The sequence below is a fragment of the Ruditapes philippinarum genome, unplaced genomic scaffold (assembly GCF_026571515.1).
Source record: "Ruditapes philippinarum isolate M1 unplaced genomic scaffold, ASM2657151v2 ctg1843_1_1_1_1, whole genome shotgun sequence".
Lineage (NCBI taxonomy): Eukaryota > Metazoa > Mollusca > Bivalvia > Venerida > Veneridae > Ruditapes > Ruditapes philippinarum.
The window spans coordinates 412,999-427,404 of NW_026865464.1; the positions used below are offsets into that span (position 1 = coordinate 412,999).

Genomic DNA, 14,406 nt, shown 5'->3' on the forward strand with positions numbered 1-14,406 from the left:
GGAAACTGGAGGCATTCTGCTTAAAGTTTGATTCTAAAAGTTTTTATCATTACAAACATAATAGGTCTTTCTAATTTGAGCTGAAATAATTACATGGATTATTATTTTCATAATTTTGTTAGATAGCAACAACTTCAATAAATACCTTAATACAGTTGTCAATAGAGGAAACTATACAAAAATTAGCTATTACTAAATTCGCCAGAAATGCATGCCAATTTTGGAAGAAAGCATCGATTGCTACTACTTACTATTTGTTCACTGGATACTAGTTAAAGTTAATACAAATGTACAACACAATACCTTGTATTGTGAAACAATTTGCCAGAATAGAAATTCCAAACCAGCATATTTATATATTCAAATGCAAACTACTATATTTCTGACACAAATCCACATTTTATAAGTTATTAGTTTATGTATGATGAAAGGGGATCATTTGATACAAATTTATTTTATTATTATTTACAATGTACATATACTTTCTAATGTGATAAACATTCACTTGAATATTATATGTTGAACAGGGGAGACTTTGAATCTAGAAAGCACCGTAAAGGTGTCTCAATCAATGTTCTTCGTGTGTCGTTGAGCATTTTTGTTAGGTCATGGTTAGGTCACGATTTTAATTATTTACCTGCTGAATTATTTTAATTGACCTGTCCAACTTTATTTTTGAAAATATCCATTATCAATTTTGAAAATTTGAAGTTGGTCAGTCAACAGTATAGAGTCTACTCGGACTGCACGGATGTGCAGGTTGACCTGGCTCTATACTGTTGGTGAAGGCAAGTCACTTTAGGCAGGCTCAGCGTTAATTTTCTATATATATGACAAAATGATATTGCGATATACATAGATTGGGTATATATTTGTTGGTACTTCATGTTTTTGTTTAATATTCAACAAAAAAAATGTTATTATGAAATCATTTAGTACATTGATTTTACGCTATGGAATGACAGCCTAAAGGTAGTACCTGTATTATTTTTAGCTACTTTTTGGAAGCAAAAGTGCTCGTTCTACTCCTGGGGCGTTTGGGAACATTACACAACTTACATAGGATCATTATTGTAGGTCACTGCTCAATTACCAAATTATTTCCCACTATTCAACATGGACATTTTTAACAATGCTTTTTTTACTGTATCAGACCACGAGCTTGACTTGTTGTCCAACTGACACCTCTTTTTAAGTGTATTTTAAAAGTGCATATATTTCTAGTCATGCAATAACTAGTGTTCATTATGTATTTGACAACTTGTTCATAAATCTTATGTACAGTTTGGGATATTTTCTGTACATTTTCTCCAAGAAACAGTTTATTATACCCCCACCACAAAATGTGGGGGGGGCTATAATGGATTCGCTTTGTCGCGTCGGTCGGTCGGTCGGTCGGTCGGTCCGTCCGTCGGTCGGTCCGTCTCCATTTTCGTGTCCGCTCTATAACTCCTATACCAATTGAAGGATTTTCTTCAAACTTGGCTCAAATGTTCATCTCAACAAGGGGATGTGCAGAACCCATATTGCTCATGTGTCAGTTCAAGGTCAAGGTCACAATTGAAGGTCAAATATCAAACACTATCAAATATTACACAGTATGTCGTGTCCGCTCTGTAAGTCTTACAGCTAGTTGAAAGATTTTCTTCAAACTTGGCTCAAATGTTCACCTCAACCAGGGGATGTGCAGAACCCATGTCGCCCATGTTGTCAGCTCAAGGTCAAGGTCACAATTGAAGGTCAAATATCAAACAATCAAATATTACATAGTATGTCGTGTCCGCTCTGTAAGTCCTACACTACTTGAAAGATTTTCTTCAAACTTGGCTCAAATGTTCACCTCAACAAGAGGATGTGCAGAAACCCATGTGGCCCATGTGCCAGCTCAAGGTCAAGGTCACAATTGAAGGTCAAATATCAAACAATCAAATATTACACAGTATGTTGTGTCCGCTCTGTAAGTCCTACACTGATTGAAAGATTTTCTTCAAATTTGGCTCAAATGTTCACTTCAAACAAGGGGATGTGCAGAATCCATGTTGCCCATGTGTCAGTTCAAGGTCATGGTCACAATTGAAGGTCAATATCAAACAATCTAATATTACACAGTATGTCATGTCCGCTCTGTAAGTCCTACACTACTTGAAAGATTTTCTTCAAACTTGGCTCAAATGTTCACCTCAACCAGGGGATGTGCAGAACCATGTCGCCCATGTGTCAGCTCAAGGTCAAGGTCACAATTGAAGGTCAATATCAAACAATTAAATTTTACACAGTATGTCATGTTCCGCTCTGTAAGTCCTACACTACTTGAAAGATTTACTTCAAACTTGGCTCAAATGTTCACCTTAACAAGAGGATTTGCAGATCCCATGTTGCCCATGTGCCAGCTCAAGGTCAAGGTCACAATTGAAGGTCAAATATCAAACAATCAAATATTATACAGTATGTTGTGCTCTGTAAGTCCTACACTAATTGAAAGATTTTCTTCAAATTTGGCTCAAATATTCACCTCAACAAGGGGATGTGCAGAATCCATGTTGCCCATTTGTCAGCTCAAAGTAAAGGTCACAATTGAAGGTCAAATATCAAACAATCTAATATTACACAGTATGTCATGTCGGCTCTGTAAGTCCTACACTAATTGAAAGATTTTCTTCAATCTTGGCTCAAATGTTCATCTCAACCAGGGGATGTGCAGAACCCATGTCGCCCATGTGTCAGCTCAAGGTCAAGGTCACAATTGAAGGTCAAATATCAAACAATTAAATTTTACACAGTATGTCATGTCCGCTCTGTAAGTCCTACACTACTTGAAAGATTTACTTCAAACTTGGCTCAAATGTTCACCTTAACAAGAGGATGTGCAGAACCCATGTTGCCCATGTGCCAGCTCAAGGTCAAGGTCACAATTGAAGGTCAAATATCAAACAATCAAATATTATACAGTATGTTGTGCTCTGTAAGTCCTACACTAATTGAAAGATTTTCTTCAAATTTGGCTCAAATATTCACCTCAACAAGGGGATGTGCAGAATCCATGTTGCCCATTTGTCAGCTCAAAGTAAAGGTCACAATTGAAGGTCAAATATCAAACAATCTAATATTACACAGTATGTCATGTCCGCTCTGTAAGTCCTACACTAATTGAAAGATTTTCTTCAATCTTGGCTCAAATGTTCATCTCAACCAGGGGATGTGCAGAACTTATGTCACTCTTTTGCTTGCTTAAGGTCAAGGTCACACTTTAAGGTCAAAAATTGACTTACAAAATATTCTTAAATTTTACGTTTATTTGAATATTTCTAAATCTAGAAAAGGTATTTGCTTGAAACTTAAAATATTTTTGAAGGGTCACAATTCTGATATGCTGTTCGTTCAAGTTTCATAACTCTGTATTGCATTTTGACAAAGTTATGCCCCTTTTTAAGTCTTCAAATTTACATACAACCAATACTAGACAATATATTGTGTCTACTCTATAAATTCTATACTATTGGAAGGATTTTCTTCAAACTTTACTCAAATGTTCAACCAAACTGGGTGATGTGCAAAACCCATCTTACCCTTGTGCCAGATTAAGGTCAAGACCACACTTGAAGGTCAAAAATTGACTTGAAAATAAAATGTTTAGTACATAGGGAAAATGAAAGGTTTTTTGTAACTGTTTCGAACATAATTTGATAATAAATTTATACTATTACCTGTACTATTAGTCTTTTTTTCACCAGAGATAATTTCTTTTTATGTATTTGTGCCACATAAGTTATTCCCTTAACCACCTTTCCAAGTGGTCTTCTGTCAAGGACATTTGTGGGGGTATGAATCGCATTCAGCGATAGTTCTAGTTGATTATTGTATTGTTTGCATCTTCTGTTTCCTAATTTTGCTTTAGATTTAATTGTTGTGCATATTGGGATACTTACAGGAATTCGGGGTTTTATGAAGAAGTAAAAAAGTAACGAGAAAAATTCAGACACTGATATGTTTAGAAAAACAATGTAAAAATATGAAAAGATATACTATCCTCAAATTTTATATTAGAAAATATTAATAATTGCTACACAGTCTCTTTGTAAATATAAAATAAACATGTTTAGACTTTACACGAAATAGATATGTTATGTATAAAATTCTACACACTAGGTGGTCACAATATGAATATATAGTGACATTAAGAAAAAAAGCTTTCAGTTTTTTTGTAAAAAAAAGATCAATATTACTTGACCTGTAATAAAGAATGCAGCGTCCCATACATAGTTTATTCGTTTTTTAATTGAAATTAGACATATTCAGTAAGACAGATAGATTACATAAAAACAATCCGTGATTGAAATATATTACTCGAAGATGAGCATAGTATATCTTTTAATATAATGTTTGGTGTGTACTCGAAATTTCCTTTGTATATCGTTAGATGTTTTGATACTAGAAAGTGGTTTTGTACAATTTGCATTTTTAAATGTTTTTGTTTGATAGATATTATTATATTCTATTCATAATATACAATGCACCTATTTAAAATTGTCATAATAATATAATAAACAGCTGTAAAATATCGTATGTTGTTGCTATATTTGTATATGTCCTTTTCATAAACCTGACATTCAAGACAATTATGGATATCATTTTCAACAGGTGCGTTGGTCAGTTTTGAACTAATATGGAGAAATTCCTGAAGCCTAAATACACATAAAATGAAAGACAGACTAGTCCATTACCAAACAATGGTACCAAGATTAAAATCTCTCAAAACAACACACGGTAATCAAAAATCCACAAATCGCAAAGCTGATTCAAGAAACAACTCGCGATAATAACTTATCTCTATGCCTCAATTAAAGAACTTTTCAAAGACGAAAGCCAAGTTTATGAAAGTCGGATTTTGTTAAACAAAAGTCGGATTTTGTTCTTTGTGGAAAACAAATACAAAAATATATGTATAATGTTAGATAAAGAAAGGGTCGATCACGATACACTTAATTTCATTCATTAATTAATTAGAACGGTAGACTCTTATTGCCTGCTAAGTTTAACTATTCAAGTTATTTATTTCTGAAAGTGCCGCTAAGCCTTTTTATCGTAAGAAACCTATGGCAGAAAAATTCTGCCATAGGTTTCTACAAAGGGATAATCCAAATCAACAAACACGTGCGTAAAAAGTGCTACAATTTGCAAGAACCTACTACTAGTAATACATATCTTCACATTCTAAGATGTAGCAGAAAGAAACGAGGCTTGTTCGGACAGGAATGGTGTACTCTACTCATACAAACATTTTTAAACGTAGATATAAAAGAACGGAATTTTTGTCAGAAATAACCTGCAGTTCTTATTGTTTGCTTCACATTCGCGCAAAAGACAGACGATAAATGTGGGCAAAGTGAGGATATTTCGTATACATTTTGTCTGATAGGTCTCCGATCAAGTAAAATTCTGCTTTGAAGAGCCGTCTTGAATCTCTTACGGATACTTGCTGCTTAAGAGAAGCTGCGTTGGTTCATCGATAGCGATGGCATTATTAACTGGTATTATATGACCGCCTGCTTTTGTTGCCATGCGAAACACTTGAAAGCTTAATTGTAATCAGCGATCATCTGTAGATCTTAAATAAACCATAACGACTCGTGTATTTAAAGTCGCGAGAATTTAAACAATAAATCACGGGCCAGATCGGTTATCAGAATAACATCGGGAAATTCTCTGAAAGTAATGTCCGATGAAATCGTAAGAATACCGTGTAGTTTTCCATTTATAAAAGATGCTTCGAATATACTTCCAATTTCGACCATAAATGCAAATGGTTTTATGTTAGGTAGCACAAGTTGACAGCATATAGCAATATTAATTTACTAGTTTAACTACTGTCAATCAATGATAGAAATAATACGCATTTTTGGCAAAACACTCTGAGAACTGCACTGACCATCTTTTATTTTCCAAACTACAATTATATTGTTCCTCTTTACGTTTTCAGAATACTCGTCTTAAGTTTCTTTTATTAATACATTTACATCCGCCGCTTTAACAGCATCGTAAATGCAATTTAAACTATATTCACGAAAGATAAAGTCTAACCTAAATAAGAGATATAAAAATACATTGGCTGAAAATGATCTTTGATTTAGATAAATTGCCTGGATGGGGTTGATCATTTGTTAGCTGAGCTTTTACTTTTCTTATAGATGTGATCATATGATCGGAAATCAAGGAACAACTTTCGTGCGTCTGTTAACATCATCAGTGCAAGCGGCGCGGTAACAAAAATGACGCCTATATACCCAACAAACTTAGATGATTGACGTTTGTCTTCAGCGCTTGTTAGTCGTCGTAATATGAGATGAGGTTGATTTTACATCAATCGTTAAGTTTTTAACAATTTCTGCAGCAACTTCTTCTGCCTGTTCAGTTGTTATATTTTGAGTGTAAGTCGCAACAATAGTTTCTGTCACCGTATTTGTAGATATTTCTGTTGCAGTAGTTGTGGATATTTCGGTTGTTGTTTCTGTCGATATTTCTGTTGTGGTATCCGTGGATATTTCTGTTGTAGTTTCTGTTGTGGTATCGGTCGATATTTCTGTTGTGGTTTCGGTCGATATTTCTGTTGTGGTATCGGTGGACATTTCTGTTGTAGTTTCTGTTGTGGTATCGGTCGATATTTCTGTTGTGGTATCGGTCGATATTTCTGTTGTGGTTGCTGTTGTGGTTTCGGTCGATATTTCTGTTGGGGTATCGGTCGATATTTATGCCCCCATTTCGAAGAAAAGTGGGTATATTGCTTTGCACTTGTCGGTCCGTCGGTCCGTTGGTCCGTCGGTCCGTAGACCAAATGGTTTCCGAGTGATAACTAAAGAACCCTTAGGCCTAGGAACTTCAAACTTGGTATGGTGATTGGTCATGACCAGTAGATGACCCCTATTGATTTTGGGGTCAAGGGGTCAAAGGTCAAGGTCACATTGACCTTGTAAGCAAAAACGGTTTCCGATCAATAACTAAAGAACCTTAAGGCCTAGGAACTTCAAACTTGGTATGGTGATTGGTCATGATCAGTAGATGACCCTTTTGATTTTGGGGTCAAGGGGTCAAAGGTCAAGGTCAAACATTGACCTTGTAAGCAAAAAATGGTTTCCGATCAATAACTAAAGAACCTTAAGGCCTAGGAACTTCAAACTTGGTATGGTGATTGGTCATGATCAGAAGATGATCCCTATTGATTTTGGGGTCAAGGGGTCAAAGGTCAAGGTTACTTGACCTTGTAAGCAAAAACGGTTTCCTATCAATAACTAAAGAACTTAAAGGCCTAGGAACTTCAAACTTGGTATGGTGATTGGTCATGATCAGTAGATGACCCCTATTGATTTTGGGGTCAAGGGGTCAAAGGTCAAGGTCACATTGACCTTGTAAGCAATAACGGTTTCCGATCAATAACTAAAGAACTTTAAGGCCTAGGAACTTCAAACTTGGTATGGTGATTGGTCATGATCAGTAGATGACCCTTTTGATTTTGGGGTCAAGGGGTCAAAGGTCAAGGTCACATTGACCTCTTTGGTAAAAACGGTTTCTGACCAATAACAAAAGAACCTTTAAGCCTAGGAACTTCAAACTTGGTATGGTGATTAGACATGACCAGCAGATGACCCCTATTGATTTTGGGGTTAAGGGGTCAAAGGTCAAGGTCACATTGACCTCTTGGGTAAAAACGGTTTTCTGATCAATAACAAAAGAACCCTTAGGCCTAGGAACTTCAAACTTGGTATGGTGATTAGTCATGACCAGCAGATGACCCCTATTGATTTTGGGGTAAAGGGGTCAAAGGTCAAGGTCACATTGACCTTGTAGGTAAAAACGATTTCCGATCAATGATGAAAGAACCCTTAGGCCTAGGAACTTCAAACTTGATATGGTGATTGGTCATGATCAGTAGATGACCCCTATTGATTTTGGGGTCAAGGGGTCAAAGGTCAAGGTCACATTGACCTCTTAGGTAAAAACGGTTTCCGATCAATAACTAAAGAACCCTTAGGCCTAGGAACTTCAAACCTGGTATGGTGATTGGTCATGTCCAGCAGATGACCCCTATTGATATTGGGGTTAAGGGGTCAAAGGGCAAGGTCACATTGACCTTGTAGGTAAAAATGCTTTCAAATCAATAACTTAAGAACGCTTTGGTCTAGGAACTTCAAACTTGGCATGGTGATTGGTCATGACCAGCAGATGACCCCTATTGATTTTGGGGTCAAAGGTCAAGTTCACATTGACCTTGTATGTTAAAACAGTTTCCGATCAATAACTAAAGAACCCTTAGGCCTAGGAACTTCAAACTTGGTATGGTGATTGGTCATGACCAGCAGATGACCTATTGATTTTGGGGTCAAGGGGTCAAAGGTCAAGGTCACATTGAACTTGAAGGTAAAAACGGTTTCCGATCAATTAACTAAAAACGCTTAGGCCTAGGAACTTCAAACTTTGTATGATGATTGGTCGTGACCAGCAGATGACCCCTATTGAGTTTTGGGTCAACGGGTCAAAGGTTAAGGTCATGACCAGTAGATACTTGATAACCCTTATTAATTGTTTGATCACTGGGTCAGAAGTCATGCATAATAACCTTATCACATGACTAATTGGCTGCTGATAGGGGGCATACATGTTTTACAAACATATCTTGTTCTGTTGTGGTTGCTGTTGTGGTTTCTGTCGATATTTTTGTTGTGGTATCGGTCGATATTTCTGTTGTAGTTTCTGTTGTGGTATCGGTCGATATTTCTGTTGTGGTTTCTGTTGTGGTATCGGTCGATATTTCTGTTGTGGTTTCTGTTGTGGTATCGGTCGATATTTCTGTTGTGGTTTCGGTCGATATTTCTGTTGTGGTTATGGTGAGACTTTCTGTTAAAGTCATTGTATCGCATGCAGGTAGACCTAATGATGTCACCAAGGATATACTAGTTGACGAAGGCTGGACTAAAACTTGAAAAAAAAAAAGAAATTACATTTTCTCTTATTTCTAGAAATAAGACTTATGTGAAAACTATTTCTGTTACGAAAAGACTGCACTTTTTTGCGGACATATACATGTAAAAACCTTACAATAAAAATATGAAACAACTGAAGAAGAATTATTTGCCCTTTATTTACATTCTACAAATGGTTCATCTCATTTTTGAAACACGCTCTCAATTTTAACTGTTTATAATCAGTGTTTAAGAAGTTGCCAGTAGAAAACTAGTAAATAAGCATAAATGGTAATGTTTACATAAAACTAATTAACAGTAAAACTCTAAACTTACTTGAAGAATTGCTACATGTTACGTTAGGTGTTACTTCGACGCTTGCTATATCTGTGTCAACTGAGGTCTCATCTAATATCACTTGATATAATGGAATATAAATAAAAGAAAAAACAAATCAAATGGGATCTTCTTTTGGCAAATAGATACATTCTAACATACAAAGGTATAACTTTATAATACATGCATTCAAATAATAGGAGACAGTACATTAATATGCAACACCTGCCCATGGTATTAAACAGCCTTAGGAAGCGTCCCATAATGGTACATGTATATAGAACAACACTTTTTTCTTAAAGGCCTATTATGTCCCAGAAACAATTAAACTGTTATTTCGCAAAGGTTTTCTTATTTCTAGTGTCCTGTTAGTTTGCTAAAAGTAACGAACTGGGTAATTACTTTAACCATCTTTGGCTTCTGTTGCTTTTGGCAATAATTAAAAATATAGAAATTTATTTATTATTTTGTAAGTCAAACTACTACTTTGTTGACATTTTGCTATTTTTATGACAAATATAGTTTAATTCGCACTCAGCACTTCGTTCTTCAGGTGATGAGCATCTAGCATGGTCTTTAACATTTTTATAAACCTTATACAACTTATGTTTGCCCTTTTTAATGTTGAAAACAATTGAGCCGCGTCACAGCAAAACCAACGCAATGCGTTTGCGACAAGCATGGATCCAGACCAGCCTTTGCATCCGCGCAGTCTGATCAGGATTCATGCTGTTCGCTTACAAACCCTATAACAAGTAGAGAATCTGTTGCGAACAGCATGGATCCTGATTAGACTGCGCGGATGCGCAGGCTGGTCAAGATCCATGCTGGTCGCAAACCCATTATGTTGGTTTTGTCATGACGCGGCTCATTTATTCATTTCCGAAACACAACGTATCTTTAACAAAGGAATCTATCAAGCTACACCTTAGTTTTAGGACATTGTACACCTAACCAAATGATTACCATGTCAACAAATAAACTTTCTGTTCGGTAGTGTCACATGTATTCTGAATAAGATACACGTCTTAAGGTTTGAAGTACAATTCTGGTATGTTGATATTATTCAAATACTTTCACAGATGTACACATATTTAGAATGTTCATAACTAAATACATGTACTTCCGTGTAAACAATTACACTTCATCATTTTCTTAGGTCATTTTTATGATATTATGATATTTATAACTGGGTGTACTGGAATACATGTACAACAATACCTACCGTTTGAACAAGCTTTTGATGCCAAATTAAAACTATCGACACCATGTCCTGGAATAGCTAGCTGTACACAATTGTCTGGCACATACTGCACTGCCGCCCAGCATTTTGGATCACTAAAACATAACGATTCGCACCCTGTTATCCCGAATGTAACAGATAACACCTCGCTATTTACTTGACCAGTGAATTGGCAACTCTGCGCTGTGCAAAACAAAAGAAAAACAACGGTTTCGTGATAATTAAAGATATGCACCTTTAAGTATGTGATTCTTGCGAAAAGTATATGTATATGCGTTTAAATTACGACATAAAAATCGGGTCTGTAAACTAGTCTTAACACTTGTTCTGGTAAAGCACTTTTATAGAATAATTCGCACAAGATCTAGATTCATTGCTGATAAAACATGCTGACCATGAAACTTTGGTTTTTCTTACGGTGTTACGTTAGGGCAAGCGCCTTTTCTCTGAGAACGATAAGCGCGAAGCACTGTCGCCATCGTACTGTCGTGCTTCACCAACCATCGTACTTACGTTAAAGCTCGACAGTACGATGGTGTCAGTACGTTGGTAACAGGACAACAGTACAATGGTGTCAATACGACAGTACTATTTACTGTCACCATCGTATCGCCGGACTTCGCGCTGTTTGTTCTCGAGAAAACGCACTGGCCAGTCTGTCTGTCTGTCCGTCCGTCAACAAAACTGTATCCCCTGATGAGGCAAACAGTATTGAAAATATTTTATGAAACTTGAATTATGGATAGATGACAGTGGAGATTATCCACGTCAAACTTCACAACTCTGGCATCAAAATTATAGATCCCCCCCTTTGACATCGTCAGTTTTTGTAACTTCTTTATTTGTTTATGTATGAATTTTCATGAAAAATGCCTTCTTTATTTCTTAAGGTATCTACTTCGATCTTCATGTATATGTTCGTATTACCACTCAAATCATGTTAGAGGGTTTCACTACTATAGCTTGATTATTTCCAGAATAATGTCCCCTTAAATTTTTCCCATATTTTTTTTCCATTCTTGCAGGATATATTTACAACATCATAATAATATGACAAGGTTAATACATTTTTCGTCATATTGCTAGAATTATCTACCCGTTTACTTTGAATTTCCCATTTTTATTATCAAAATGGCCAGGAGTCAGCTGAAACTTTCGATGGAGCTGGTTCTGAGAAGCATACAGATCATAAACATCAACATCTAAGAGAAAAGGAAGATGGAAAGAAGAGTGAAAAATTAGATAAAAGGGAATCTGGTATTCCAAACGTACCTAAAGTTTTACACGCCCCTACTTCACAAAATGACACAAAATTTGTGTCTCAACAAGCTATTCTGCCTAACATGAATGCACAACGCCCAATGTTTTATCCACAGTTAATTCCGGTTGGTGGAGCAATTAGAAATATGACACCTATTGGAATGCCATTTATGATTGGTGGGCCACAGTTTGGTTTCCAGCCTGTCCCTAATCAGATGCAAACAATGCAAACTTTTGGTGGTCCTCATGGTGTAAAAGACGAGAAACCACTCAATGCATTAAATAAACTTGTCTCAGAGCAAAGTGCCGGACCAAGTAATAATAGAAATGCAGTAGCATCACACTCGGTTAAAAATAACACACCACCACATATCACGCCTCCATCTGCGCATAGTACCCAATCAAGTTCGAAAAGTTCATTAATATCGCCACAAACTGGTTCCCAAGTTCATCGACCTATCACTCCTGCTCATTCTCACAACAATAAACGGCAATACCCATATCCAGACACAAATCGAAATCATCCCTCATATTCCTCTAACTATAGTGCGAGAGATGTGAAACCTGAACCAGTCAACGATATAGATCTCAAAAGACAAAAGGTGCATGGATCTCAGGAAAAACTGTACCCGTCTAAAACAAATGAATTTGAAATGCCAGTGTTGGACTTGAGTATGAAAACGTTAAGAGCGCAAGAAGCGAGGCATCAAAGAGGAGAATCTTTGTTATTTAATACTAGTTTTAACAGTGAAAATAGACCCGGTCAAAAAACTGAACCTTGTGATGCACCACAAGATTTATCATTGAAATCAAGGACTTCTAATGGGGGAAGTGAAAGACATCAAAATGTGCAGAAAAGTGTTCCATTAAATATTCCATTCCCACGATTACCTACTGTTGCAACTCCTCCTAAGAAAGAAGAAGATGCTAGGAAAGAGGTTGGTATATTTAATGTTTCACTTGTCAGATTTTATTCTGTTTTTCGTTGCCCTAATGGTGTACCCAACCGTTTTAGACCTTTATTTGCAAGATGTTTACAAATATCTTGGTGATTTCAACTAAGTTACATATGATCTGACTTAACATTTAATAGACTTTTCACTTAATCATTATGAAACATGTTCAAGAAGTTTGTTTTAGATGAATAAGAGCCTTTAGTAAAATATTTTATCACTTGATTTAAAAACTAATAAATTACTTTTGTGTATCTAATGACGTTTGTGTATTAACTGACGGGGCAGAAATGATCAACCAAGAAATCTCAATATTTTTATACCAATACATAACTCGATGAATTTCCAAACACGTTAATGATATTAATTATTTTAATAGAAACACCACTATTAGCAAACTTGCATGTTTTTTTTTTAAAGTTGTTGTTGTTCAAGTCTTTTTCATGTGATAAGATTATTTGTCATTTTTATATTACCATATAATGTTAATGAATAATTCAATGTATTTAAAACAAAGGCTTGGTGATGTAATTCATATTTCCAATCTTGAATATTTTTTCACTTTTTTTGTCATATTAGGTGCAGTTTGCTTGTTTTATACCTGCACGGATAACAGATATAAAAAATCCAGAAAATTGATAAAATATATGATCTGTCAGACTGAATACATTGTGTATCTATAAGATGCAGTTAAATAATTTGAACTTGACCATCGACATTCTTCAACTTAATAAATTGAATATATTCCGTCAGAAAATAATCTTTTCTATAATGTTTTATTTATATTTACTTTAAGCAGAGATTGGATTTCCAGCCACCAGGCAGTAGCAAACACATTTTGCCGATAACTTCAAACACTATTACAACAATTGGCGGACTCCCTGTAGATTTGAGTAGCTTTGTTCATCCAGCATTTCCGCCACAGATGTTAATGCAGAATGTTTTCCCGACGCCGTTACAACTTCAACAAATGATTCAAGGTCAGGTGGCCGCCGGTATGCCAATGCTGAGACCTGACTATATGCCATCACCATTAATGTTCCCGCCCAATATGACTGTTGTTGCACCAACAATGTTCACAAATGTGATGCCTTCAGTTGCAAAATCTAGCACAAACTCTGCTCCTATTGTGAAAAGATAGGACTTACTTTGTTTATATTGTTACATATTTGAAGTCCCCCCATTAACTTGTGGTAACAAACCCGGATAAGCTTTCTGTAAAGTTGACGTATTTCTTGTGAGCTTTTCTGGAGCTGAGATGTAACTTCTTTTAAACTCCGTTCAAAATGAAACCCACTTATACCTGAGAAATGTGGAAAATGTTTTGTAGTCTGTAATAATATTTTTGCATAATTTCGTTTGTATTGTATACATTTGTATTTCAACGTTTATTTTCCGCATTTGGTGCGATCATTTGCACCTATTTTACCAGTATGAGCTGAATGTTGTACCCAAAGAATTCCGAAATTGTTTATAGTAATTTATTAATTTCATGTTTTACTATGTGCTATTTCATTGTTTATTGTAAATAAATGAATATTAAGAGCTTAACTAACTTACAAATCTTTGATGATTAAGGTTCGGTTTTGATATCCTTTTATTCTAAAGCATTATGCCTCCAGATTTGCGATTTTTTCAAGTTAAAAACAACGTATGATAAATG

The 14,406-nt window shown here is 35.7% G+C and overlaps 1 protein-coding gene across 1 annotated transcript; it reads left to right on the forward strand.

Moving 5' to 3' along the window:
• The first annotated feature begins 11,661 nt into the window (after positions 1–11,661).
• On the forward strand, positions 11,662–14,023 carry LOC132729138 (uncharacterized). The gene is made up of 2 exons (XM_060714879.1): positions 11,662–12,728; positions 13,540–14,023. Exons 1-2 carry the CDS (start codon positions 11,874–11,876, stop codon positions 13,882–13,884), a joined length of 1,200 nt encoding a protein of 399 aa, XP_060570862.1. The 5' UTR covers positions 11,662–11,873; the 3' UTR covers positions 13,885–14,023.
• The last annotated feature ends 383 nt before the right edge of the window (positions 14,024–14,406 follow it).